Genomic DNA, 25,723 nt, shown 5'->3' with positions numbered 1-25,723 from the left:
GGGCTGTGGCAGGCAAATGCTGAAAACAGTGTGAGCTCCTGCCATGAAAGCAGGCATAGGCAGAAATTTGTCAGTGGGAGGATTACCTCCTTTACATACCAGAGACAAGGCCAGGTGAGTATATAAAACATTTTCAGCACTGTCTCTCAATTTCTGATATTTATTTGCTCTATGAGCAGACATCCCGGAAGACATTTATGTTTCGTAAAGCCTGGTACCTTGCTTCATTGATTTTTCCTTAGGATGGGAATCATTACAGCGAGCAGGTCTGGCAATTTCAGATAATGACCTGTGTGCAGCACAGGTGTTTCTAGAAATGGTTAATGTTGGATGTAATAGATGTTAAAAGTGTCTCCCCAAAATGCTTCTGGCCTTTTGCAGATGACTGCTTCCATGTGTGTGTGTAAGGCAGAGCATCTCCCAAATTCAGGCTGTCAGTCAGCTCATTCCCATAGCACATCTAGGCAAAGAATATTATCTCGTGTGAACTCACTGCTGCAAAATGTTTTATATATTAAGTGGCTTGATAATTTTACATTTTTATTAAATACAAGAGGAAATAAATCTGAAAATGTTTAATTCCATTTACACACAAAAAAGCAAAATGTTGGGGGTTTTTTGGCATGCAACAGACATTTAATCCCTGGGTTTAGAGTTTTTGATCCAAGAGATTACTTGTGCTAGGACATTTTTATCCAATCTACTGAGTCTTCTTCCTCAGTTTGCAACTGGGTTTGATCTAAATCCATGCAAGCTTCCCCTGTCTTGAAAGGGACACATCACAATTATTCTAGCGAACTAGAATAACCAGTGGCTAAAACGCAAGGACCTTTCTTACAAAAAAGAAAAAAAAATTAAATGGGACCAGATAACTCTACAAAAAAATAGTCTGGTCTTGTAAATAGATGGGGGCTTATCCTGAGTGCACCTGATGTGTCCTTTACTGGTTGTCATGGAGTTTTTATGTCCTAGCATATACTGAAATAAGTGAGACCAGAGTAAGGTTTATATTCTTGAAATATAAAAAAACAAATCCTGGCTAAATCGAGATGTCAGGTAGATTCTTATCTCTGTGCCACTGATAGAAACTTCATGAAAGTTTCATGAAGAAACATGAAACTTCAAATTAACAATTCAAAAAGTCTGATTTTAATTATATTGTTCTAGAGCCAGAGTAGCTATTAAACTGGTTCCATCTACATTTACATCTGTGTACTGAGCAACCAGGTCTCATTTTCTGTACATTGCCGACTTTGTAAAAGCATTTCCAAAGTGTCAGGAAATCACAAATCTTCCAGAAATTGATATTCATCTCAAACATTTCATACTTCAGTAATTGGAGATTTGTTGTTGTCTGTCACAGTTAAAATGTGGGCAATTGATCCTCTCCCGCAGGGTGAGGAGCTTGCATGCTACATTTCAGTCCCCAAACATCTGGGACCACAATGAGTATCTGGGCAGTCCCTGAACTGCAGCACGGAATTGCAAACGAGTCTATAATGAGTAAGGAACAGAGTTGAAGTGGCAGGGAACAGGGATGCGTCCCAAAGCCCTCTGAAGTGGATGGCACAACTGCTGTTGACTGCAGTGGCCTTTGAGTCGAGCTCTTGGCATGTCTGTGAAAGGAAGGTAGAGTCAAACGGTATCACTGTATCACATCTTACGCAGGATAACCACATGCTCATCTTTTTTACTTTCCCTCCCAGGATGGAAGGAGCAGTTTTATTGGCCACCAGCTCGGAGGGGTCATGGAAGTACCAAACAGCAAGGACCAGAGAGTCAAATCAGCTAGAGCCATCCAAATCACTTACTACCTCCAAACGTATGGCTCTGTCACCCAGGACCTCATTGGGGAGAAGTGGGAGAGTGAATTCTGTAAACTGATGCACAAGATGCAGCTGGATCACCAAGATCTGCAGCTCTACTCGCTAGCGTCCTTTAGCCTCTGGAAGGACTTCCACCAGACCAGTCTCTTGGCCAGGGGCAAGATTTTGGTGAGCCTGATGCTGATTCTCCTGACTGCTACCCTCTCGAGCTCCATGAAGGACTGCCTGCGTAGCAAACCTTTCCTGGGACTCTTGGGAGTACTCACTATCTGTATTTCCAGTGTCACTGCGGCAGGGATATTTTTCATTACTGATGGAAAATATAATTCTACTCTGTTGGGAATCCCTTTCTTCGCTATGGGTAATTATTTATCTTCATAATAATAGGATTAACGGAGCTTAATGACAGGATTGTAAATTACATCCTGGGTTATAAAGTGCAGATTTTACCTTGAGTGAAAGTCTAAGTCGTTTTCATCTTGTTAAATTGATCTGTGCCTTGCCAAAAAAAAAAAAAAAAAAAAAAAGGAAAAAGAAAAAGGGAAACAAAACAAAGCAGTAGCAACAATAAAGAGCAAATGACGTGGCTGGAATCTCGGCCAATATGAGAGAGGGGCAGTTTTATTGATCTCTGTTACAAAACGAAGGAGAAATTGTTATTGAAAACCAGTCAGCTCAGCACAGAAAATGGATATGTGTTGACCTGACCTTGATGGGAGGCCAGCCGAAAGAGTAAGTTAAAATAGGAGGGTGCCGAGGAAAGAAAGGTTTTAGCATCCTTCCTGAGGAGGGCTGCTTTTCCAGCTCTGTCTGAGGGGCAGAGGGGCACAGGTTTGAGTAAGAATAAGATTGATGGACTTTATCTCAGAGAGGAGATTACTGTTGTGGTATTTGCCAGCCTGTAAGCAAAGGGGCCTGTCAGTATCTGTAGCACATAATCCCTCTGTTTGTGAAGTCCCAGATCAGCTGCAGAGATTTCCTTTGTGTTGTGCTCGGGCAGGGGAAGGTGCAGATGATGAACAAACATAAAACCCATCTCTTTTAGAAGAAGAATTGTTTTCATTCCTTCTGTTCTCATTTCTGTTCCAAGCACTTTTAGTGCATCTGTGTGGTTAATGAGTTTGCTGGGAAGGTACGTTGGAAAGGGAGAGGGAAACGTGCCCAAAACGGCTTGCTGAGGCAGCGTTGTTCGGTGCAATCACATCCAAGTTTGTCAGAGTTTCGCCGTATCGTGAGTCTGAACCCCAGCAATGAATCTCTATGCAAAATCTCAGCAGTGGCAGCCCAGATCCCAAAACCTTCATGCTGGCTTTTTGATGGCAGGAAATCTTACCTGTGGACAGAACTCTGCATCTTTAGAGTTAATTTCTTAAATTCCATTCATGCTTGTAGTACTCAACCCAGTCATCTGCTACAGTGCGAGATAACTAAATATGCAAAGCCACAAGCTAGAATTAAGGTTTGGAGAAGGGTTGTATATTTTTCTTAGAAAAACTCAACCCCCTCCAAACTACATTTTCTTGCTCTTCCACTCAAGAAAAGTCTCGTAGATGTACACATCTCCCAACTCTCTGCCTCCTATTTTGCTGTCTCCTGCCCATGCATCCATGTTCCTAACCAAGGGGCCAAGCCATGGCCTTACCAGTCCTGCACCCAGCATCTCTGGAGCAGCTGGCCGAGGTGGGAAGGAGTGGGACAGAGTGGACGGTTGAGATTCCAGAAGGGAAAGGGAAGAGTATGGCAAAAGCCTCCAAGGAACTGCATGATTGGTTCAGCTTCATTAATGCTGATAAACAAAGCCATGCCAAAGCCTCTAATTCAATCATCTGCACTGTTAAATTGTGACAATGGCCCCTGTCATGGTCTGACCTGTGCCAACACTTCAGCTGCTGTGCACAGCTCTGCAGTGTAAGAGGGTTTGCTGGAAAGAAAGTGCTGAGAGGGGGAAGAGGCCACCAGGAGGAGCAGAGAACATGCCATGTTGTGACAGGGATGGATCCCAACCTGAGCGAGGGGTGTGGGCTTAGGAAAAAGACATCTGCGTGACGGATGGAGAAAAGGATGACAGTGGGGAAGGGGGGGAGCTCATGCTTGTTGTCAGATTATGGCAACCCTTTTGTTGAGAGTCAGGAGGTGCGTATCAAAGAGTGAGGCCAAATGGCACTGCCTTGCTTGTGCAGCATGTTGAAGTAAAGGCAAGAAAACACTGAAGTGATGAAAAACACCTTCCCTCAATTGTTTATTCTTCTGCTCGTGTCCCTTTTTAGACAGCTGTAGAGAAGGGTGACCTGTCTGCTTGACAGGTCCCAAAGTTGTTACTCCCAAGGAGCCCCAAACAATGCCTGTAGGTGAAGCTCATCTTTGGGCTGACCTCAAAAGCATCAGCACCCATACCGGCCAGGAGCATCAACTGAAATGGCAGTAGCATTGCACTCAATTTATACACACCCTGCAGCCCCAGGATGAGGCAAGGGTGGGAGTTTCTGAAAGCAGAGTGGCCCGGTTTCCCATCTAGGATGGTGGTAATCCAGGAGTTTGTTTGCTGTCTGAGGAAAAGTAATGTTTATAACTTTCTGTTGGTTTTCACTGTCATTCTTGTCACAGCCACTGCCAAGAGCAAAGAAAAGAAAAAAAGCTCCCTTCAAGTGAGATATTTGCAAGGATTGCTTCTATAACGTTATATTGAATGAACTTCAGGGTGAAAAAGAAAACATCTAAGTAATCCTTCTACAGAAATTTCATTCAGGAATCTCAGACTGAATTGGAAATATTGTTAGAGAACAGCTTGCAATGCCTGGGAACTGCTGCTGGTAAATATTGGGCCACAGTTTTATAGTTTGGTGAACTAAAAAACAGGAAAAATGTCTTACCAAAGTCATACCAGGCACGTTGGCATGTTGGCACATTGGCACATTGGCACGTTGCATCCTGCAACATGCCATGTGCCTTTAGTCCCTTAGATGACAGTGCCAGCTAATGACACCTTGCTCTGTCCATGACATGCCCAGGGCCTCACAGACTTGGGCTCCTCAAAGGGCAGGGTTTTCTCTTGAACCTGGTTTACCGTGAAGTGTCCTGACACCTTAGAGGATCCACTGAAGACCCCAAGGCTGTTAATTCTGTGGGGCAATATGTAACTGTGGCCCCTGTTGTACCAGTGTCCCTTGCTGCTAGCACAGTAGAAAGCAAAAATTACGTCAAATAATAATTGAGTGAATATAGCTGAAAAAGTGTGCAAAGTGGGGTTTCCCAGAATTATGAATGCCAGATTTGCAAGTCAGCCTTTCAAAGTCAAGTTACTTGGATTAAAAAAATGAAAGCAAAAAAACAGGCAATAATAGCCACAAAGTGCCTGCAAGTGCAATGCTACACAGAATACACAGGCAACCTTAATTCTGGCAGCTCCTAACTTTGGAATGTTTCAACCTGACATTTGCAAAATGTCCATTTAAAGTATGTTTGTTTGGTCAAAAATATGCAGTTTCTTCTGACGTTCACTTTCCAAAGGATTAATTTGAATGTAAATTCTGTGATGTTCTTCTGCATTTGTCCTTTTTCCTGCAGAGATGGCAGGATGCTGCCATCTGAATGACAGGAATAACCCTGGACTTGTACAAATGTTTAAGTCCATAATTCCTATTCCAATGCGGAGTTTCTGTGGGTTTCAGTAGGTGATAGAAGCCTATATAAAAGTGAAATGTTTAACGTTTTTCTACATTTGGACTGAATGACCTACACATTAATTATTTACTGTAGTCCTGCTGTGAGGGAATGGTCTGCTGGGATAAAGCATATCTCTGATATACTGGGGGAAGAGTGTTAGCTCCGATTGGCTTTTCTCTTTATCCTTGAAGGTGAGAAACTTCAGTCTTAAGTTAGGCATGAGGGCAGCGGTGGAAAATCCTGCTTACTCTCACTCCCTCTTCCCAATACCACGGTCTTCTCAGACAGCTGCCTCAGCAAGATCAGCTTCCCCGGTACAGTGTCTACCACTGTGTTTTTGGAGTCAGCAAGGAGGAATTCTTCAGAAAGGTCCTGTGCAAATAACACTCTGGCTGCCAGGATCTCCTGCAAACAGGAGCAAGAGGTGTTCATTTTTAGCTGTTCATACCCCAGACAAATGGTTAAATGTAGTGAGTTAGAGAAAAGGTGCTTCTTTAGTTTCAGGGCTTCCTCCTTTAGGAACTGAACTGGACCTAGGTGTTTTGTTTGTCTCTCTTTTTTTTTTTTAAATTGGGTTTTAGTAACCACCATGTGAAATCAGAATAAGGGACAATTCTACCTGGCGTTTATCTTCTGGGACAAATACAAACTGCAGTTCCTTCTGCGAGTTTGACACCAGCAGAGCTATCACCATTGGATGTGTTTCAGATAGGAGATAGAGGGCCACATCATTGAGTTTCCGATTTGTTCTAGATGTCAGAAATGAACCTGGTTAGATGTTCACATCTGCCTTTTGTGCTTGGATTCATGACGCAATTTCAACGGGATGTTATGTACGTGACATAATTATGGTTTCCCATGCCTAATCATCACTAATTAATATAACCAGAAGGTTAACTACATAATTGAGATATTATTGCTCCCATGATTTGCTTTTTAATGCACAGGAACCAGACTGATATCATCAGAGAGATAATGATTTAACTCAGCTGAGGATCTGACTGTATATTTCTAAATGCAGGTATATTCATTATGTTATTTTACACTGTAATTATTTTTGGCCAGTCCATGAAGCACCTTGTTATATAGATTAGTGGAAATCTTAGGTTAAAAATGTAACTACAGTGTAATTAGAGTGTAATTATGCTTTTTGTATTATAAAGTGTATGTGTTTCTTAGAAGGCTGGATTCACAGTGGACATAAGAAATATTTCCTGCCCTTTCTAAGTCCAGAACATGAAGACCATTAGATCTTCAGGGGAACGGCTATTTCTCATTGAGTCTTTAGAGAACACTAAGCTCAGTGGATGCCCTACAACACATTGCACTATTTTTACTACTACTAACAATAACAATACTGTTAGTAGCGGTGTAGTAAAGAGATACAAAAACTTTAGGAAGCAATAGGCTACCTGTTCCAGCAGTAACCCCATGCCTGATGTAAGAGCACATATGGATGGCAGAGATTGTACTTACAGTGCAGACTTTTCTGGTAAAATTCCCAGTTATTTCTTCCCCTGAATTATTCAAATGGAAGGAGGAAGCAAGGCAAAAGCAGACGAGACTCCAGGCAGTTATTAGCATTTCAGACAGAAGTCATCTAACTTCTTTTGGATGGCAGTTGTTAAAATAATGGCTGGTGATCACCTTTAAGCAAATCTGAGATGTCACAGTATTACCATTGATGGTAGAGTTGTTGGAGATTACAGAAAAAAGTCCTAGTGCAGATGAGGAAACTATTTTTTTTAAATCTCAGAAGACAAATGTGAGTGCTAAAGTGCATGCTATTGCTAGTTTACCTGTACATGAAGTATCACAGTATTTCTAACCTTTGCTTCAAGCAATGGAGTTTCTGATTACAGCTGCAACTTAGAAATATTTCAAGAGTGACTCCTGACTTTGGTTTTGTCCTTTTCTTGCAGCAGTAAAGCAAATCCCATATGAATCTCATGTTATATGATCATCTCCTCTCTGTATGAGGAGCAAGAGAATGACCCTGTAGAGCAAAGAGACCTATTGACATAAACCCCCACCACTCCATGCCTTAGAAGTACAGTGAATCTGTCATTTCAGATGTTACAGCAGTTCATGTCCCCACCCACTCAGCAGATCATTAAGCACTTGGAAATACCTTGTCCTTAATTAGAAAATGTCCGTTCTTGACTTTCACAGTAAGAAATGGGAATAACAAAAAAACCATGGGGCAGCAGGAGAAAAAAATTGAAAGACATAAAAATGTTTAAAATTACCTATTTGGATGGGCAGACAACATAGATAATTCATATGAATGGGTTTAGACATTCCCCATATTTTTAAGGTTGATTTCCCCATAACCTGGTATCTCCCTAAGAAGTCTATTCCCAGTTGCGGAGGGTTGGTTTTTTCATTTCTATAGGAAAGGATAACCTCCCCAGAACACTCTTTCCTGGATTTTGAGTAGAAGATGAAAGCCTGTCTAGGCTAGTCTGTTACACTTGCACCATGCAGTCTGGCCCTGCAGCTATGTCCTGGAGCTGTCACGGTTAGGGAGAGGCAACAGGACTGGGGCTGTCCTTCTCAAACACAGGCGAGATGAGGACACCTCCCTTGAGCCTTCTCACACACAACAGAAAGGGATGCAAGAAGCAGCACAGCCAACCTCAGTCCTAACAACAGGGTTTGTAGCACCTAATTTCAGGTGTCCCAAATGTTCCTCCCTTAACTGAAGTGACACAATCTCAATTTCCTTTGCAGTCAATAGAGAGAAATAGGCAACTCCAAAGTAATTTGTACCATCACTTAGTACATATTTGGAATGAGTAGCGTTAAAATCTGGAAGGCCTATCTGTCTCTGAAAAAGCTAGGGTGACTGCTTAGACTTTAACACCTAAGGTTATATGCATAAGCTCTAATATATATGCACATGTATGCATATACAGCATATATGCATAAACTGACTTGAATCCCTTACAGATTGAATTCTAGCTCTTCTTTTCCTGTAGAGACTTACCGGAAGGTCTCTTAGCAACTCAAGTGTCATCGTGCCTTAAGGCAGTTGCTCCATCCCAGGAGGTGGGTCTGCAGGTCTGCTGGTCAGTGATTCTGAGGCTCCGCTCAGGTTGAAGCACTCATCCTTGGACCATTGCCCAAACACAGACCATCACTACCAGATCCTCCATAACGACAGAGCAAATACAAAAGACATTGGCTGGGTTTGTTGCTTGAGAAAAGCCAGCTAAACTCTTCCTCCTTCTGACTCTAGTGGGAACTCAATTAATCCATTTGTCCAAAATGATGTCTCCAAATACAGTTGTCTTTTTTTGTTGTTATTATTATTAAAACAGCTTCCTCAGCTGTCCATGTGCAGCTAACAGACTGGTAGCTGTCATTTGAGCTGCTTCTAAGATGCTGCAAGCATTTCTACAATCCTTTGAAAAAAGTGGTTTCATAAGAGAAGAGAGCATGTTTTGAGCTAAAAAGTCGAAGGCTAAAAAGAGTAGTTTTCTTCTACACTTAAAAATGTATGTTTAGTACTCTTAATCAATACACAAATTCTCTTCAGATAGTAAAGGATGTTTCCTTTTCAGATACCTCATGCATTTGTCTGAACAACTCTCGCTTTCATTTTTCTACCCTTTCATGGCAATGCTCATTCCTATGCCTGGGTTGTTTAAGATTCTTTATTGGATGCACCTTTTCTGCATGTTGATCTAATTTAGCAGGAGTTTCGTTCCTTGTACTTAGTATGTATCGATGCACATCACATTTCCATTTGGCTCATTTGGGCTGGAAAGGAGTTGCATCATGGCAGAAGTGATTTAGCTCCACGTATATCATCCCTAATAGGGCAATGTCAAATCCAGCCTTGAATAGCACCATTGCTAGCAATTCCATAACCTGCCTCGACAGCTTGTTCCAGTGCTTAAACAGCCATACATTTATAAAGGTATTTCTTAATATTTTCACTGCTGCAGCTTATGCCTATAACTTCAGAGTCTGTCTGGCCTGACTGTGGAGTGTAATTTTTCACAGTATCTATGTATTTGCAAATACTTTTAGGAGATTTTATATGTAGGGCTGTGCATGCTTCAGGTGGATATAATTTCCTACCAGATCTTTTCTTCCACAGATATTTTACTGTAGTTCACGCTTTCCTGTGAACTCCATCCATACGGGAAGATTGATGGTGGCTTCTGGTCTCTGCTGGAGCACTGTGGATCTGCAGGAAAGAGCAGATGTGGGATAGGCTGAGGATGTGTCCTGTGCTCTTTGGTGTGTGGAGGGAAAATGCAATCTTGCCTTGTCCTTACTTTTCTGCATAGAACATAGAGTGAATGGTCCTATGCTCTCAAGCACACTGTCTGCTCACCTGAGGTACCTTGTTCCTCTGTAGGGAAATCCAAAGTGGTGGCTCTGTTTTTTAAGCAAAAATGAAAGGCAGCAAATGCGTTTACTTTCTCCTGGAATACATTTTCCATGCAAATAGCCCCTGGAACTCACTGTTGTGAGATACGGTTGTGGCTCAAAATTCAGCCTGATTCAGAAAGAGCTGGATTTTTACACAGCTAGCTAAAACATGTTCATTATTTTGAATACTATTGCAACACTAAATCATAACAGTAAGGAAGAAATATAAAAATTGATGGCCATGTTCAAAAGCCCAGTTCAAAAATGGGCACAAAGAAATTTCACTTGTGAAGAAATTTACCCATAGCTGCCCTCTTTCAGTCTGATAATTTTCCCTTTAAGAGTTAGGAACAGGATACAGAACTCAATAGACCATTTGCCAAATGTTCTAAATCAATATTTATTTGCTACATTCGTCTGCAATGCCAAAACCTTGCATAGAATTAAAAGGTTAAAGAGTCTGTTGCAAATGCAAAACCAGCTAAAAAGACCTTACTCGATATTCTATCATTTATATGTCCTCCTTTGTGCAACCACTAGCCACTTGAGGTTTTAACAGTTCAGTTTTATCCTTCCATTTCCGATCCTTTTTTTCACTCCATTTCTTTCCAATGAAGAGACTTCTCCTCTCTGGTGGGATAACTGCCTGCAGTAACATACAGCATGCTGAAGCCACACTGGCTCCAGGTTCATTGCTGCCTGAGTGGTAACAAATGATAGCAGCAGCCTACGTTATTCAACAAGTATCATCTTCCATGTCATTGGCATACCCCTGTGTTACTGGCCTTCAGGAAAAAGTATACTCGGGTCTTACAGCTGTGACTTTCCATGTGTTAGTCCTTCTGGATGTGGTGATGCAGGTCATGTTTCATCCACACTTGTCTGACTGCAAGACGAGGATGCTGGTTTGGATGCTCAAAGTGGTTGTGAAGAGCTGCAGCAGCAATAGGTGTAGGCACAGGGCTGCAAGTGGTACCACCAACTGAATGAGATGAAAACCTCAGGCCTTTACAGCTTTGGATCACTAAAGATGCTCTTTAATTTTTGTTCTGCAAGAGTGGGTATACTGTCCTCAGTGTCTGGCTGAATTTCAGAGTGGATAATCGAATTTCTATCTTCTTCAAATTCCCCCTGCCGTGCAGGTTAGATACAGAGTTGGTGAGCCTGGCTTAAAGCACTGTGCAGGTGGAGCTCTGTTAAGCAGCTGCTGGTTTTTACCCAGATGTGACTTTATTTCACTGGTGAATGCAATGGCCACATTATGTGGCTCAGCAGTCCCTAAAATCATTCTGTGATCCCTGAGAATATGTAACTGTGTCTTGGCATGTTGTCATTGCATTTTCCTGCAGTAATCTGTAGTATTTCAGCAGTAGGGAATTTTTGCTCATACTCTACTCTTAAAGTCCAAGGTAGAAAAGCATTTCTTTACAGCCTGATATGACACTTAGACCTGCCCAAACTATACATCCCAACCCATATTCAAATGCAAATCTGCCACAGAAATTTTAGATGTTGTAGCTTTTCCTGGTGTTATGAACTCCATTGCTGTTGATATCCTGCATATGAAGAAAACTATTTTGCTAGCATAGCCGTGAAACCAGTAGTACAGTTAGTACTGTATCATTTTGCAAACTTTACATAAATTCAGAAACAGCAGGTATAATCTACTAGAGGGAGCACTTGCATTGCTTTATAAAGAGGACCAAATGGCAGATTGCTGCACACCAGGTAAGACCCTAGCAGGTGAAATTTTCTGTGTTTCTTTAAGTTTCTAGTTGATATTTTTACTATTACTGTTGAGAAATTATTATCCTCCAGGGAGGATACAGAGTTGCCGAAGCTGAAGGCAGAGAGGTGTTCTGCATACTGAGTGCGGAGCAGTGAAACCGTTTGTCCTTCTACTGTAACTTAAAACAGTTTAGCACAAAGTTTTCGGTTAAGGCAATTTAAACCTTCTGAAACTAGACTGAGAGTGCTGGGAATAAAAAGGCTGTTTGCGCTCAGAGTAGATACCACAGCAAATAGAAACTGTGCAAAGAGCAAACCCAAAACCCTTCTAATGCGCAATCTCCTCGTAGGAGCAGCTGAAAAAGAAGACCCCACAGGAGAGATGCTAACCACGCTACTGAAAGCGTTACCAGAAAGTGCGATGTTGGGGCTATACAAGAGCTGAACATATTAGGCAAAAAACCAGTGCAAATATCTCTCCCATTGCACTGCCAGTCAACTTCAAGGCCCCACTTTTAGGAGTGAGTGCTGCTGGACTAACCTAGTCCTCGGCTCTCTGCAAAAGTACAGCTCAGTGCCTTTTGTAATCCCTTATGTGGGCTTTCAGCGTCTCTCCCATCAGAGCCAAGAAACAGTAAGAACTTTATCATGCAGTTAGCCTTCTTTTAAATGAATAACCTTGGTAGGATATTGAGGGAGAGAAGGCTTTACTAATCATAGATACAGATGTTCTACCTCTTTCTTAGGTTATTTGAAGTCAGGCTCTGAACAATGCAGCTAATGAAGCAAGTCTCAAAAGATCTCTCTTACGTGGATTTTGACCTCTAATATACTTATTCTTTCCCTGAGGGGAAAGTAATGGATCTCTTTACGGACTATTTCCAAAAAACAAGTTTAGAAATTTATTATGATTGAAATCTCTTCTGCTCTGCCACAGTTTTTGAAATTGGCCAGAAGGTATGAAAGTAATTGGTGCTTAAGGTCGGACAAACGAACCCAAATGCAGACACAAACATAGAACATGGGGCAAAACAAGGCAAAAATGTCAATCCATTTTCCTTACATATAGGATAAAAGTAAAAATAAAAACTGTATATGCGGTAAACAGTCACGATTCAGCTTTCACAGCAATGAAATCGTTAAGCCTCATCCGCTTGGGAGTTTTGTTCACAAGTTGGCAAAGATATTTTGTCAGCTTTTAAATTGCAAGAATATTGTCAGTGCTCCATGAGACCTTTGCTTGTCTTTTGTGACCTCTTTTACCCGACCCTGTCACATTTGCATATGACTTCCCTAGGACCTGACACTGTATTGCAAAACACACATCAAACAATGCATTGCTTATGGAACTTTTTGTTTTAGCTATTGATAAATTTTTCTTGGAGTTCATTCAATGTTTATTTTAAAATATGGGAATATCTTTAGTATAATCAGTGTCACAAATATCCTGTTTAATGTCTTTTACTGGAACGCATTGCAAGGTTTTAACTCTTAGAGGGGATTGTTTGACCTGACATTAGTAAGGAAAAGTGAAAGCATCACAAAAATGGTTGAAAAATAGATTTTTTTTACCTGCAGATCAGGTTCTTCAATGACTTTTCCCTTAACAGTGTGTGTAACTGGGTCACCGATCCACTGATCATCTAGTCCGACTGCCTGACCATGCCAGGGCTGACCAAAAGCTAAAGCATGTTGTTAAGGGCATTGTCCAAATGCCTCTTAAACACTGACAGGCTTGGGGCATCAACCACCTCTCCAGGAAGCTTTTTCCAGTGTTTGACCATCCTCTCGGTAAAGAAGTGCTTCCTAATGTCCAGTCTGAACCTCCCCTGGTGCAGCTTTGAGCCATTCCCATGCGTCCTATCCCTGGATCCCAGGGAGAAGAGATCAGCGCCTCCCTCTCCGCTTCCCCTCCTCAGGAAGCTGTAGAGAGCCATGAGGTCACCCCTCAGCCTCCTTGTCTCCAACCTAGACAAACCCAGTGTCCTTAGCCGCTCCTCATAGGACATGCCTTCCAGCCCTTTCACCAGCTTTGTTGCCCTTCTCTGGACACATTCAAGTACCTTCAAGTTTTCAATTCCCGTTTCACCAGAAGTTAGCAAACTTAGACAGTTATTTTTCATAAATTTCTTTGAAAAGAAATTGTCAAAAATTATTTCATTGGTCCAAGCGTAGGAAACTTTTTATTTCCTGGAAAAAAGAAGTGATAATAATTTCTAGTTTTCATAATTTTCAAGTTCTTTACTTTCCATTCCACAACCTCATTTCTCCTTTATTTTTCCCCTGGGAAAAAGGGAAATAAAGAAAAATGGGAGGAAAAAAATCAGGGTGTGAGGAAATGAAGAAAGGAAGATGTCCAAGAGCTCCTTTTGCTTTTTAAATTGTAAACACGCAGGAAAGAAAAAAACACATTTTAGTAGATGAAAGATTTAACTAAAAAAGTTCCAACAACTTTATCTTCTAAAATCTTAATGTTAAGTATGATGGCAACAGATGTTTTAACACCCTAGGTTAAATATTTATCTGGAAAAAAATCAGTAAATATTATCCCATAAAATGGCTTTTTAAATGGTGCAATAATTATTTCCATGATATCATGGAAAATAGGTCTTATTAAACAAGCCTGATTTTTTAAAATTAATCTCCAAGTTTACACAAGAAAAGAAACCATGCTGGTATAGTATATTCAGATAATGGTAATTTGATTTACTCCTGCACAAGATTTTGATACATGCATGCGTTTGTACTACATTAAATCACTGTAGCTTATATTAAATGTAATAATGAAATATTAATTTGTAAATGCGCACTCTTCCTTCTGGGAAGACATAAATAATCAGGCCAAAAAGAATTTCTTCTATGCTATTCAACACCTTTCCCCATGTTCTGGAGTGGAAAAGAAATCAATAGTAGTAAAATTCTCAGATAATGCAAGGTTTGGCAGATAAAAATAATGAAAATGCAGCCCAAGCACATCATCAGGCAGGCTCGTTTTGTCAACATGTGCTTCATCACAGTTAAGTGCTAGATTATGCATCTAGAAACAAAGAATGTATTCACATTTGCAAGATGAAGAATTGCATCCCCAAAAACAAAAACAAGGAGATCACAGTAGATAATGCATCGAATATGAATTCCTAGTGTGCTGCTGTTGTTAACGTGGGAGGATGAAACTGGAAATGGGTGTTAGAGAAAGAATAGGAAGGTGATACCAGTTAGGTGAATGGCTTTAGGAAGATGCTAACTGGCATTTTGAGTGGGATTGACCTGACAGAATGTAGATGTCTATCACGTATGCAGTATCTCTATGGCACTGTTGAGCCCTTCCTAGAGTATGTTTCAAAAATAGACTGTAAAACTGGAGTCTTTCACTGGGAGGAATACGGTGTTCATGTTGTTTTCAACAGCAAGCAGTACAGGGCAGGTGGAGATGACATAACAAGATCCAGTGCCTGGAAGCTGCAGTTAAACCACTTCGTACCAGAATGAAGTGCCATTCTTTTACACCAAAAGCAATTAACCACTGGGACAATTTTTCAGGCCTTGATGGACTCTGTATGACTAGAAACTTTCAGACCAAGACTGCATTTTTAGTGTACAGGCTATACCTCAAACACTGATTTTGATGCAGAAATGATAGGTTACAATGTTTTGGCATGTGATCATAATAGTTTTCCCTAGTCTTAAAACCTATGAAGTTTCTGTTATGGAAGAACAGAAATTTTGTCTTCCATCTGTGTGACAAAGCAGCTTTGCTTTTGCTCGTCCTAAATTTTTGTCTTCTCAGATTTATCCCACTATTCCTATTTTATGTCCACCTTTAGGGAACTTCAGATAATTGTCTTTACTCACCAGACTCCTACAAATATTCCTACAGAATAATCTTATGTTCATATCTCTGTGTTACATACCTTTTATTTTGCAAGACTTCAATAATAAAAACCACTCTGTTATTTAATGGTATTTTGTAAGACTATCACATTACAACCAACATACCAAGAATACAAAATCATTTCCAAAAACTTTCTTCTTAGTACATTTTGATAAGTGCCGAAGCTCCACTGACCCATCTGATATGCACAGAGGTTTCTAAACCGCTTTGCTTCATTTGTTCTGGAACATTTCTAGTTTTTAGGCTCTTCAGAGCAGCCGTGACTCATCAGGCAAACTCTTCCAGACCTACACATCTTTTTACTCATATAAATGCAACGCAAGTGAAAAATACTGGAAAGCTATTATTGTTCGTACGGCTACTGGCTTTTGATCACATTTTGCTTGAACTCATGTAACAGTAGGACTGCGTGAGACGTTGCATCACAAGGATTTTCTCTAACCAAGACATACTGCATCTCTTCTGTCAGTTTCTATTTTCATATTACTTCCAGCTACTTATTAGTCTTAACCACATCACTCTTCCATAAACCCATTCAGTGTTTCTGCCTTGTGGCTAGTGTGGAGTCCCAACAGAGAGCCACTGAAATGCTTATATATCTATTAAACCATGTGTTGCCTCTCAGCACAGAGATTAATTTCACCTAGTTCCCTTATCTGGTACCTTGTTAATGGTATTCCTCTTTAATACTTATCTTTCCTTTTGCCTAGACGTGAAACCTAGTTTCAGTGGTTAGCAATTGCTGTACTCTATCTCTTAAGATCGGCATCATGATTAGTTCTTCACGTTTTCAGTCCTTTGACATCCCTTTTTATGTCTTTCCAATACAAACTGGCAGCAATTCCGTGAAGCTGGTTGCAACCATCATTCCCTTCACACTGCTAGAGTAGATGAGAAGGCTGAGTACTTTGGCTTTATGAAATGCGGTGAAGGAAGAAGTCTCAGTACGAGCTGAAATTCAAGCTCTTCTTGATCAGAGTTATAGCACTTGTTTCTGAACACACTCGCTGGTTCTGTGATGATCACAACCTGGATTTCACAACAGCGTAAAGCCCATACACAGTGTCTCAGACTGCAACACAGGGCAAAACCAGACTACTTAAAGTTTTCTCTCCTCACAGCTATCCCTTTATGTCTTTCTTTTGGTAGCTTGCGTTCCTCAGATCACTGCTGGATACTGAATTTCCAGTATAACAGATTAAGGCAATATCCAAATCATTTGGGAACCTAGCACTTTCTGGAAATCAGAAACTGCTGCTTTATGTAATCTATGTTTAGAATTACTAGCAAAAGGGAGCAATTTTTAAGGGAAATTGAAATAAAGCAGTTATATTGCTTTTTCCTTTTTATCCCTATCACGGCAGTTTTACTTGCTGCTGACCATCTCCTAAAGTTATTGCCATATCATTTCCCTGCTTCCACAGATTCATCTAATCATACATTTTTCTTCCACTCTATTTATGCCTCCTATACACCAGGTTTCTTGTGGTCCATGTAGTTCATCAAATGTTCTTCCTTCATTCTTTCTTCCCACAACCTTCTATGCCCTTGGCTCTTCAGCAGCAAACTGTGGTCTTTCTTGTTTCTCTGTTTCCAGTTATAGCATTTGATTCCTATTTGCATCAAACGTATGGCATGTGACCATGAGCCTCCTCTAACTGCTTTGCAAATCTCTGGTTCCTAAAGAATTAAGGATAACAATGTTTCCCCACTATGCCTTCTTCTTAGAGGCAGCATCCTCATAAATCCCTCTGTGCCAGCTGCATGCTGCCTCCACCGATAATCCCCAGACGAGGTGACATTGTTGAACCATAATCCATAGTCTCCTTGTTGCCTCTTCATATTTGTTAACCTGTTCTTTTAATAGTCAAACACAATAATCTTCCAAGTGACAACTAAGGTCTCAGTTTATCTGCATGGAGTGGCAGAGGATCCAAGCAGCAAGTAAAGCTAGAAGGCAAATTTGCTTCCAGCCCCATCCCAGCAACCCTGCAAAATGTGCTTCCTGCTCACCCAGGTGCTGGTTTGCAGTGTCTCCCCACAGCAGCTCCTTGGATCTGGAAAAATACAGCTTCTTGTGGGGGCTAGGAGTAGGACCATGTTGAGGGGCGCTGGAGGACCTGACTAACTAGAAGGTACTTGGCTCTCAGCATCCTGGCACCTTTTCCTACATCTTTTGCAATTATCTCGTTGCCCTTCAGAAAATGCATTGGTAAAATGAGCTAGGCTAACACTGTTCATCTGCGCTTTACTTTTTGGATTTTGATGGGTGAAAATCTGCCATGGGCTGCAGTAGCCGTGTTGCTAATTGCCTAGAGTGGCATCTGTTCATGCTCCTTCAGGGAGAGTCAAGCTCTTAGGTTTTACTTGTCTCTCAGACCCCCATCTTATCCGATCACAGGCAGTCAAGCGCCTTCAGTAAGGCCCTCCATTGACTGGAGGGAGCTCTGAAGAGCCCTGCGATGCCTGTGTCAGGAAGGACTTGCTGTTTTGGTCCTAGTGGGAGCAGAGAAACAGGAACGTCGTGAAACAGGAGAGCTCCTTGTACCAGATACTTCCAAATGCTTGAATAAGATGTGTTTGTATTTTTCCGTTAGAAAAAAAATATTGTTGGCTTTGTAGCGAGACGAAATATGTATGTGGTGGGTCAGAGAAGGGGCTTCTCTACTTCACCCTCCATCAATCTTCCCCCTTCCCAAAACTCTTCTCAATAAATCAGTGTGGAAATGGCAGAAATCATGCCCTTTTCTCCCTGGCTTCTCATTGTCATGGCTGAATTCACAGGATGAGTCTATCAAAGTCAATGGAATTGCCTCAGAAATTAATTTGTGTGGGCTAGCTTGCAACAGATGTGCTGTTGGCTTCTGCTTTTATTATTTCTGTGCTTATAGCATGGCCCTGTTGTGTGAGATCCATTCCAGGCCCTGAGGACCCTCCAATACAAACTCACTCTGGAGACTGAGAGAAGGGAAAACAGAAAGATTTGACCACTGTCACAGAGGAGACCTGGCTTTAGAAATTTAATGTGGCCCTTGTCTCTTCCTTGCATGGTCTGATTTTTGGACCATGCCACCCAACTGCTATAAAACACGGGTGGGAGTAACCGTGGAGGAGGTTCCCAGATGTCTGCTTGGGAAGGTGTCCAGGGCTTGCCATCACCATGTGAAAAGAGAGAAGAACAAGCCACTTTCTAATTTCAAACTACTTTCTAATTTGATACTTGTGATTGATATATTTTATCTCACTAAAAAGCACTTATTTGTGATGGATGCAACTGAACTAGGTTGGAATCAGGCCACGAGTTCCTTGGCTAAGGAGGGTATTGCTGCAGAGGTGGAGGTGCATTGCACCACTGGGGTATAACTGTTTGCTTCATGTTTGGCCATGAGCCACCACCAAAACTTGTCAAGAGGACTGAGACAGCTGTTCTAATGCTATATATGTCTATGCTATGCACTCTGGGACGTCCATTCAAGTGCAAATTAGCATTCAAGGTGAAAGATAAAGAAGGGAAGCAGCTTGTTCATCTGCTGGTCTGCACCCAGACATGCCCACCCAAAGATCTACAAGCAAGTAAGAATAACCATATCCTCTTAGGAGAACCATAATGATATTGGGAAGGTCAGAGTCTTGCTGGAAATACTTCAGACATACTAGACATTGGCTGCTAAAAGAGAAAAGAAGAAAACTCTTTTGCTCAATGAAAAGATAAATGAACAAGAGTATCAGCCACGGTGCCAGCAGAATTGCTACAGGCACCAGCTTCACCGGAGAAGTAGCAATGGCAATGGCAAATAATTTTAATAATCCCCATCTGATATCAGCATCCTTCTGTTCAAGTATCTAGCTGAAGTCACAGCATAATTAACCTTGGCTGGGTTATAAGATCAGCAATGTCCTGAAGAGACTTGCACTGAAAGAATATATACTGTCACAGATGTGAGTAGGAAAATCATATAAAAGTTGTACCAGAAATTTTGCATATGGCATTTCACAGCTAAATATGAGCTTTTATAGGAATGAAATATGTTAAAAGTGAGATATAAGGCCTGAACATTGGTTTGTAAAAGAACTTTTTTTACATCTCAGAAGTAAGTGTGATCCAGAGTCGCAAGCAGGATGAGGCTTAGGTACATACTTTCATGATTACCAAACTACTATTGTACTATGTAACTAACTATGGTTATCAAAGTACTATTGATTTGGTGTATTCTTCCTTAATACAGTTCAGCTGTCATGTGCTTTCACACCAGAGAAGATGACACTACCTCCCCAGAAAACACCAGCAGGCAGTTTTACACAGCTGCTCCCGTATTGTGTAGTTATTTTATGAAGAGACCCACATTTTTTGTCTTAGTGACTGCCACCCTATCTGGAACGGGCAAACAGCAGCCGTCATTGCAAGAAGACTGTTGATAAGGATTTATCCTGCTTCATTCTCCAGCATTGCAATGTATTTAGGTAAGCAAAAGCCACAAACTTACCACTTAAATATGGATTAATTAAAGCCAGATTTTCTCCTTTAAACATGTCTTATTGAGTAGGGAAGAAGGTTAAAACTTGGAAAATTACTGACTAGGTTTTTGATCTAAGAACCGAGACTGGACTAGAACAAGCAAAAGGGTGAAAAGGTGTCCTTGGATGGGTGAAGAGATTCAAGATGAGGCTCAGGAGAGAAAAAAAAAAAAAAAAAAAAACGAAATTAAAAAAACACCCTTAAAGAAACAACCACACATCTTGAATCTTTTCTCTATCCTGATGAAGTTGTAATGACTTAAGTTTCTTCTTTGTGTTAGTTAAAATATTTTTAATATCTTTCTATAAACATACATTTCTACTCTGGCAGAAGAAAAGGCATAAGTGATATATTCTCAGGAACAGCTACTGTAATTACATTGTTGTTATAATGAGACGATAACATAGCTACATTGCAGTTAACTTTGAGATACTTCTCATGCCCATTTTTCACATAACTGACAGTTCATCTACGTGATGGAGTTATTGATTTTTTTCTCTATTTCTTTCATGCTTAATAAGCACAGTTTGTGGCATAGAAGTAGTAACAAAAGCCTTTTAGCCTAAAATATAATTATACAGGAACAACTTCAAAATTACAGCATAATTGAAATGCTACTACCCGCTACAAGCAGTTTTTATATAATGAAGTGTAGAACCATGAATATACAACTGGTAACTTTTGAAGTGATTAGATACTATAGTGGCATATCTGGTAGGAAACCAAAGACAGATGTGTTAAAAAATATTTGTGGGTCTTCCTTCAGCTGGCCTATCAGTTCCATGGAAGGGTCTATGCTCAAAAGCTGCGGTTCACTCATCCTTATTTGTTTTAAATAGAATATTCAAAACCACAGATTAGTATATAGTATATGGCCTCTTTGCTCATCTGAGTATTTTAATATAATTTCAGCTTTAACTTTCTTCCAACATACCCTTAACTCAGTATAACTAGGAACAAGCTGAAAGTAGGAATCTTTGACTTATGAATTAAAATGTGAGTCTGATAATTAATGAATTACAATAGCAGTATTGCTCTCTATTTGAGCTAAATGAAATAAAGAGGCTAGGGGGATTCTTTAATAATAATAAACATGGAACTCTAATTTCTTTTTATGCTCTGTGATCACATACAAAAGATCTAACAAAAATAATTGCATTAGATGTCCTATTTTTGGAGAAATGCGTAGCTAGTATTTAGGAGGACTCTTATTGCTCTGATTTATCTATTAATGAAGCAAAACCTAGTTAATTACCTAATTTGCATTATATTTTGCATCCACATAGATGCTGGGATGAGCACTGGGGGAAGGTTTTGTATCAATCCATTTTTAATAAGGTTATGAAGTTGCCTGGGCTGACTCTGCAGATCAAACCATTGGATGTTTTTCTCCTGTTGGACTGAGAACTTGTAAATCAATGTACAGATCAAACAAGCTTGTGACCTGGGGAAGGCAAGACCTTTCCTTCTCCACTGCCAGGGTCCTGCTGCTGTACTGGAGCTGCAAACTGTTAACAATTATTGTCCCATGGTCTTGAGTGGAAGAAGTAAGGAAGATATTGTAGCTTGTAGCTTCCTACCTCTCACCTTCTTCCCTTCCTGCTCCACGGTACCATTGCCCTGAGGCAGGACATCATAACCTTGAAAACTGCCAACCAGAGCTGGGTCAGTAGTATCAAGGCAGAAGGTGGTAGGTCTACTGCTGCTTTTGCCTCCTTTTTACATCACACCTTCTGTGCTCCATGGTGTTTCTTCCCAGTCTTTGTCTGTCACTCCTCTGTCCCCTCGTGTTGGGGTGCCTTTTCTCAATCCATCTATCCTCCCGTCAGTGTGTGCTTGACGTTTCTGCATCCCAAGTATCTGTCAGGAGAGAGCAAGCCATAACTGCCTCAAGGAAAAAAAAGACTTACACAATTTTCTGTGAGGCCTTCCCAAGCCCTGTGCAGCAGAGAGTCTGATTTGCCATGCAAAGATAATTTGTGCAAGAATGCATCTTCCCTAACATTAGCTATTTAAAACCAAGGCATCCAGTCCAAGCCAGTTAGTTGCCCAGGCTGAGCCTGCAGTGGCCAGACAGAGCAATACCTCCAAGGAGCGCTCTTCCCATCCCAGGCTGGGAGTTGGAAACAGGTTTGAATCCCCTCTTTGATGTTCTCCTCTCTCTGTGTTGACAAGAGAGGAAGCCAAGGACAACAAATTTAGATTCTATAAAAAACTCTACGTGGCTGAAGTTAGGAGAGATTAATTTCATCCTTAGGGTCTTCTGAAAAACTCCCTCATGCTCCATGCAAGCACAGAAAAAGTGCCATTAAATAAGAAAACTCATAAAACAAACTAGGTCTTAAAATGCAAACATCTGCCATTGCAGAAATGAGGGGATTTGGCAGGAAAGAGCTCTCCAAAGAACAGTCCATAGTCTTCCAATCTCTGCTGCTTCAAGTAACAGTTACAACGGCTGAGCCATTTAATACTGAAAAGAGGGCAGACTCTCATCACTGGAGATAAATTACCAGTTCTGGAGACTCAGCTACAGCATAAAAGTAACAACCAGCTAAAAAAAAATTGTCCTAATTACACTGGGTCATATATTGAATATGGTAATTTGAGTGCTGAGTCACCAAGAGTGCTGAGGAAAAAGTTTCTGCTATAAAACAAAATTGGTGAAATCTGTGTTTTCTGTTTTTAAAGCCATCGTTGATAGTAAGATAAATAAAACCACATGGGCTATTGATCTAATCAATGCAATTGTGCTTGATTTTAATCCACTATTTTTTTAATACATTTGGAGTTTTATTCAGATGATTTACCTTTGTGTCTAAGACGAATTTTGACAACTAACATGACATTGAAGCTCAAAGAGCAATTTGAGCTCCTTATTATCCAGGGCAGAAAGATGTTAGCTATCTCTGGACCCAGTGGAGAGATGCCTACATAAAAGTTCAACCTGTGTATTTTAACTATTCAAAAGTTAGGCTTATAGCCTAAATTAGGGCAGAGACGTGCCACCTCCAGCACCAAGTGCTTGTGGTAACATCCATATCATAAACATCTGATCATGGTTTCCTGTTTGGATGGAGAGATCCTCCCTCAATATTTTTCCCTGGGCTTCTTTTCTGAGTTTTAACTCTGGCAGAGTGTGGGCTAAATAACCTGGTGCATACCAACCCATTGTTAATCTGCAACTTCTCTGAGAATAATGCGAGATCTGTGTATCTCTCATGCTCATGAGATAATCCTCTCATGGCATGCCACCATGGCATGCAGAAAACCTGATGGCACATAATTCATAAGAGATAAAGAGACATCCAAATACAGGCTTTAAAAAGTACTTGGCTTCACTGAAAAATGTGCTGGCAGCCTTGGTTTCCCTAGCATTGTGCAAGGGAGGACAAGGGCCATCTGATAACACAAAAAGAAAACAAGATGATAAAAGTCTCAACTCACTTTTCAGGGTAATCAACTTTCCCTGTTTTCTAAATGCCTCCCTAAGCTTAGTCCAATAATTGTCTGTGGGCACTTTTGAGATTTTGATCTGAATTGCTTAGTTGGCAGAAAGATAATGAAGTAGGGCTAGATCGTGCCAAAGAGAAAAATGTAACCCAACGGATTTGAGTATCAGCCTAACTACTATTATCATAACACAGAAAACATCATACAACATTGGGACCCAAAATTCTGCAGCAATGTTTCCGTACTCTCCTTCCTATTTTAAATTCTGATGCTCTTGAGGAATGGTATAAAAATTTCCAGTTTGATTAGGCTAAAATTTCCAGCTCAAAGTAGCACACAAATGTGTAGTAGAGCTAGCATAAATCAGTCTCAGTTCAATGAAGCTTACAATGAATTGAGCTCTGCTGTTTTACCCAAGCATTTTTCCCTGAGCATTATTTTCAGCCCTGGGTGAAGCTTCGATGGAGCCTATTGCTTCACACAGCACAGGCTCACAGACACAGGCACATATATCATCAGCACTGTGTCCATATTTGAATCAGGGTGGCATCACAGCCAAGTATTGGTGGGCTTCATTTTCTAATCACAATGCTGCAAAATTACACAGAAAAAACAGGTAGTAGAAAAACTGTTGGTTCCAGAATTTAATAAAGAATCAGCTGGTGACTTAAGAAACTTACTTTCAGGAGACAGATATGTGAGAGCAAAAAAGAACAGAAGTTCATCCCTTAAATCCTCTCCTCTCCTCTCCTCTCCTCTCCTCTCCTCTCCTCTCCTCTCCTCTCCTCTCCTCTCCTCTCCTCTCGTCCTCCCCTTTCCCTTTTTTTTTCAGAACAACTTTCTCTGGCATCTTAAAATCACTGTAAAAGTCACCTCTGGGAATAACAGTCCAGGCATCCTTGAGCTTAAGCTCCACTTTAGAGCAAAATAACACAATTCCTCTCTAATTGCCATAAACTTAGCGCACTTAGTGCAACTAGATGTCACAATTTTAAATTCCCTCATCAGGCTGGCATTTAGTTACTCTATCCAATGAGATTGGAAAATGATCTTGAAGTAGAAGTAAGTATATAAATATATGTTTGTATTTCTGAGGATAGAATTAGTGTGTTGTTTCATTTGTGAGAGTCTTGCAATTTTTTCTGCAGCTGAATCTGAGGTCTGACAAAGTAGGAACATGCCCTCCGGGCTGATTAAACCAAGTGAATTTCACAGCCTCGGCAGATGAGGGTTGAAGGTCTCCTGATACAGTAATGGTGCGTGCTCTGCTCCCAAGAGGTGGGAGAGGATTATTTCAGGTTTGCTGAGGGTTGTGGTTTTTATGAAAGGTTTATTGCCACGTTGCATTGGTCTGTGCTAGGAGATCCTTCCTCCATGGGGAAAAGCAGCCGACACTGGCAGTTTTCAAGTAAAATTCTTTGTAGGACAGAATAACAAAACAGACCATTGTGATTTTCTGATGTGACCTCTCTTCCAGGGCTGACAATAGAAATTATTGCATTTCTGGAACGAACTACATAAAGCAAGAAAATAATGAAAGACAAGACACTTGCATCCTACTTGCTTTGTTACTTACCTTAACTCCACTGAATTTGGTGTGAGCCCTAGATTCATGGCACTTGTGCAAAGCGCAGATGGAGGGTTTTCAAGATGGTACCCCAAAGTGAGTGAAAACTTCTGAAAATGTATGCTGCAATCTTGTTATTCCCCAAGTCCACTGCATTGGGTCAGACAGAAGGAAAACAGGCAATAGGCAGAGAGTAGCTGGGAAGGAATATGACCATAGTGAATAAAAACACTCATGAGGAGGGTATAGGAGCAGAGGGAAGCCCTTGGCAGTAGGTGCAGTTCCTGGGAGTTTGTCAGTAATGACAGCCCAAAGGAAACCTGGTTCTTGCACAGAGGAAACAAACAAAAACCAACACAAAATACAGAAGGAACTTGCATAAAGAGGAAAAGGACTAGGCCAAAGGAAAAGGAAAAGGGAATTTGTTTAAGGACTGGCAATGATGCTCCAACAGATAGAGATGGAAAAATTTTCTAGCAAGATGGAGGTGAAGACAACTGGGAATACACATTCCAGGCTCCTCAACCACCTCATAGCCTGTGACACTGACAACCAACACCCACATGTTGAAAAAAACCACCATTGTCATCACTGTTTGGATGTTTCGCCACTTCCAGCATCTGTTGCTACAAGCATCTCCCCTTCAGTCCTTGGCCTGTAGAGAGCACGGAGGAGGCTGGAGAGCACTTCAAGGA

General features: G+C 40.9%; 1 protein-coding gene across 2 annotated transcripts in view; it reads left to right on the top strand.

Moving 5' to 3' along the window:
* Positions 1-25,723, top strand: part of PTCHD4 (patched domain containing 4) — an 89,321-nt gene that overhangs the window by 24,745 nt on the left and 38,853 nt on the right. For both annotated transcript variants that reach the window (XM_075497251.1, XM_075497250.1), the window contains exon 2: positions 1,707-2,187. In XM_075497251.1, coding sequence (XP_075353366.1) covers positions 1,707-2,187 — 481 coding nt within the window. The remainder of the gene's footprint in view (positions 1-1,706; positions 2,188-25,723) is intronic.

Source organism: Mycteria americana, chromosome 3 (assembly GCF_035582795.1).
Source record: "Mycteria americana isolate JAX WOST 10 ecotype Jacksonville Zoo and Gardens chromosome 3, USCA_MyAme_1.0, whole genome shotgun sequence".
Classification (NCBI taxonomy): Eukaryota; Metazoa; Chordata; class Aves; order Ciconiiformes; family Ciconiidae; genus Mycteria; species Mycteria americana.
Note: the sequence above shows the minus strand (reverse complement) of the source record. Positions and strands in the feature narration are given on the sequence as shown.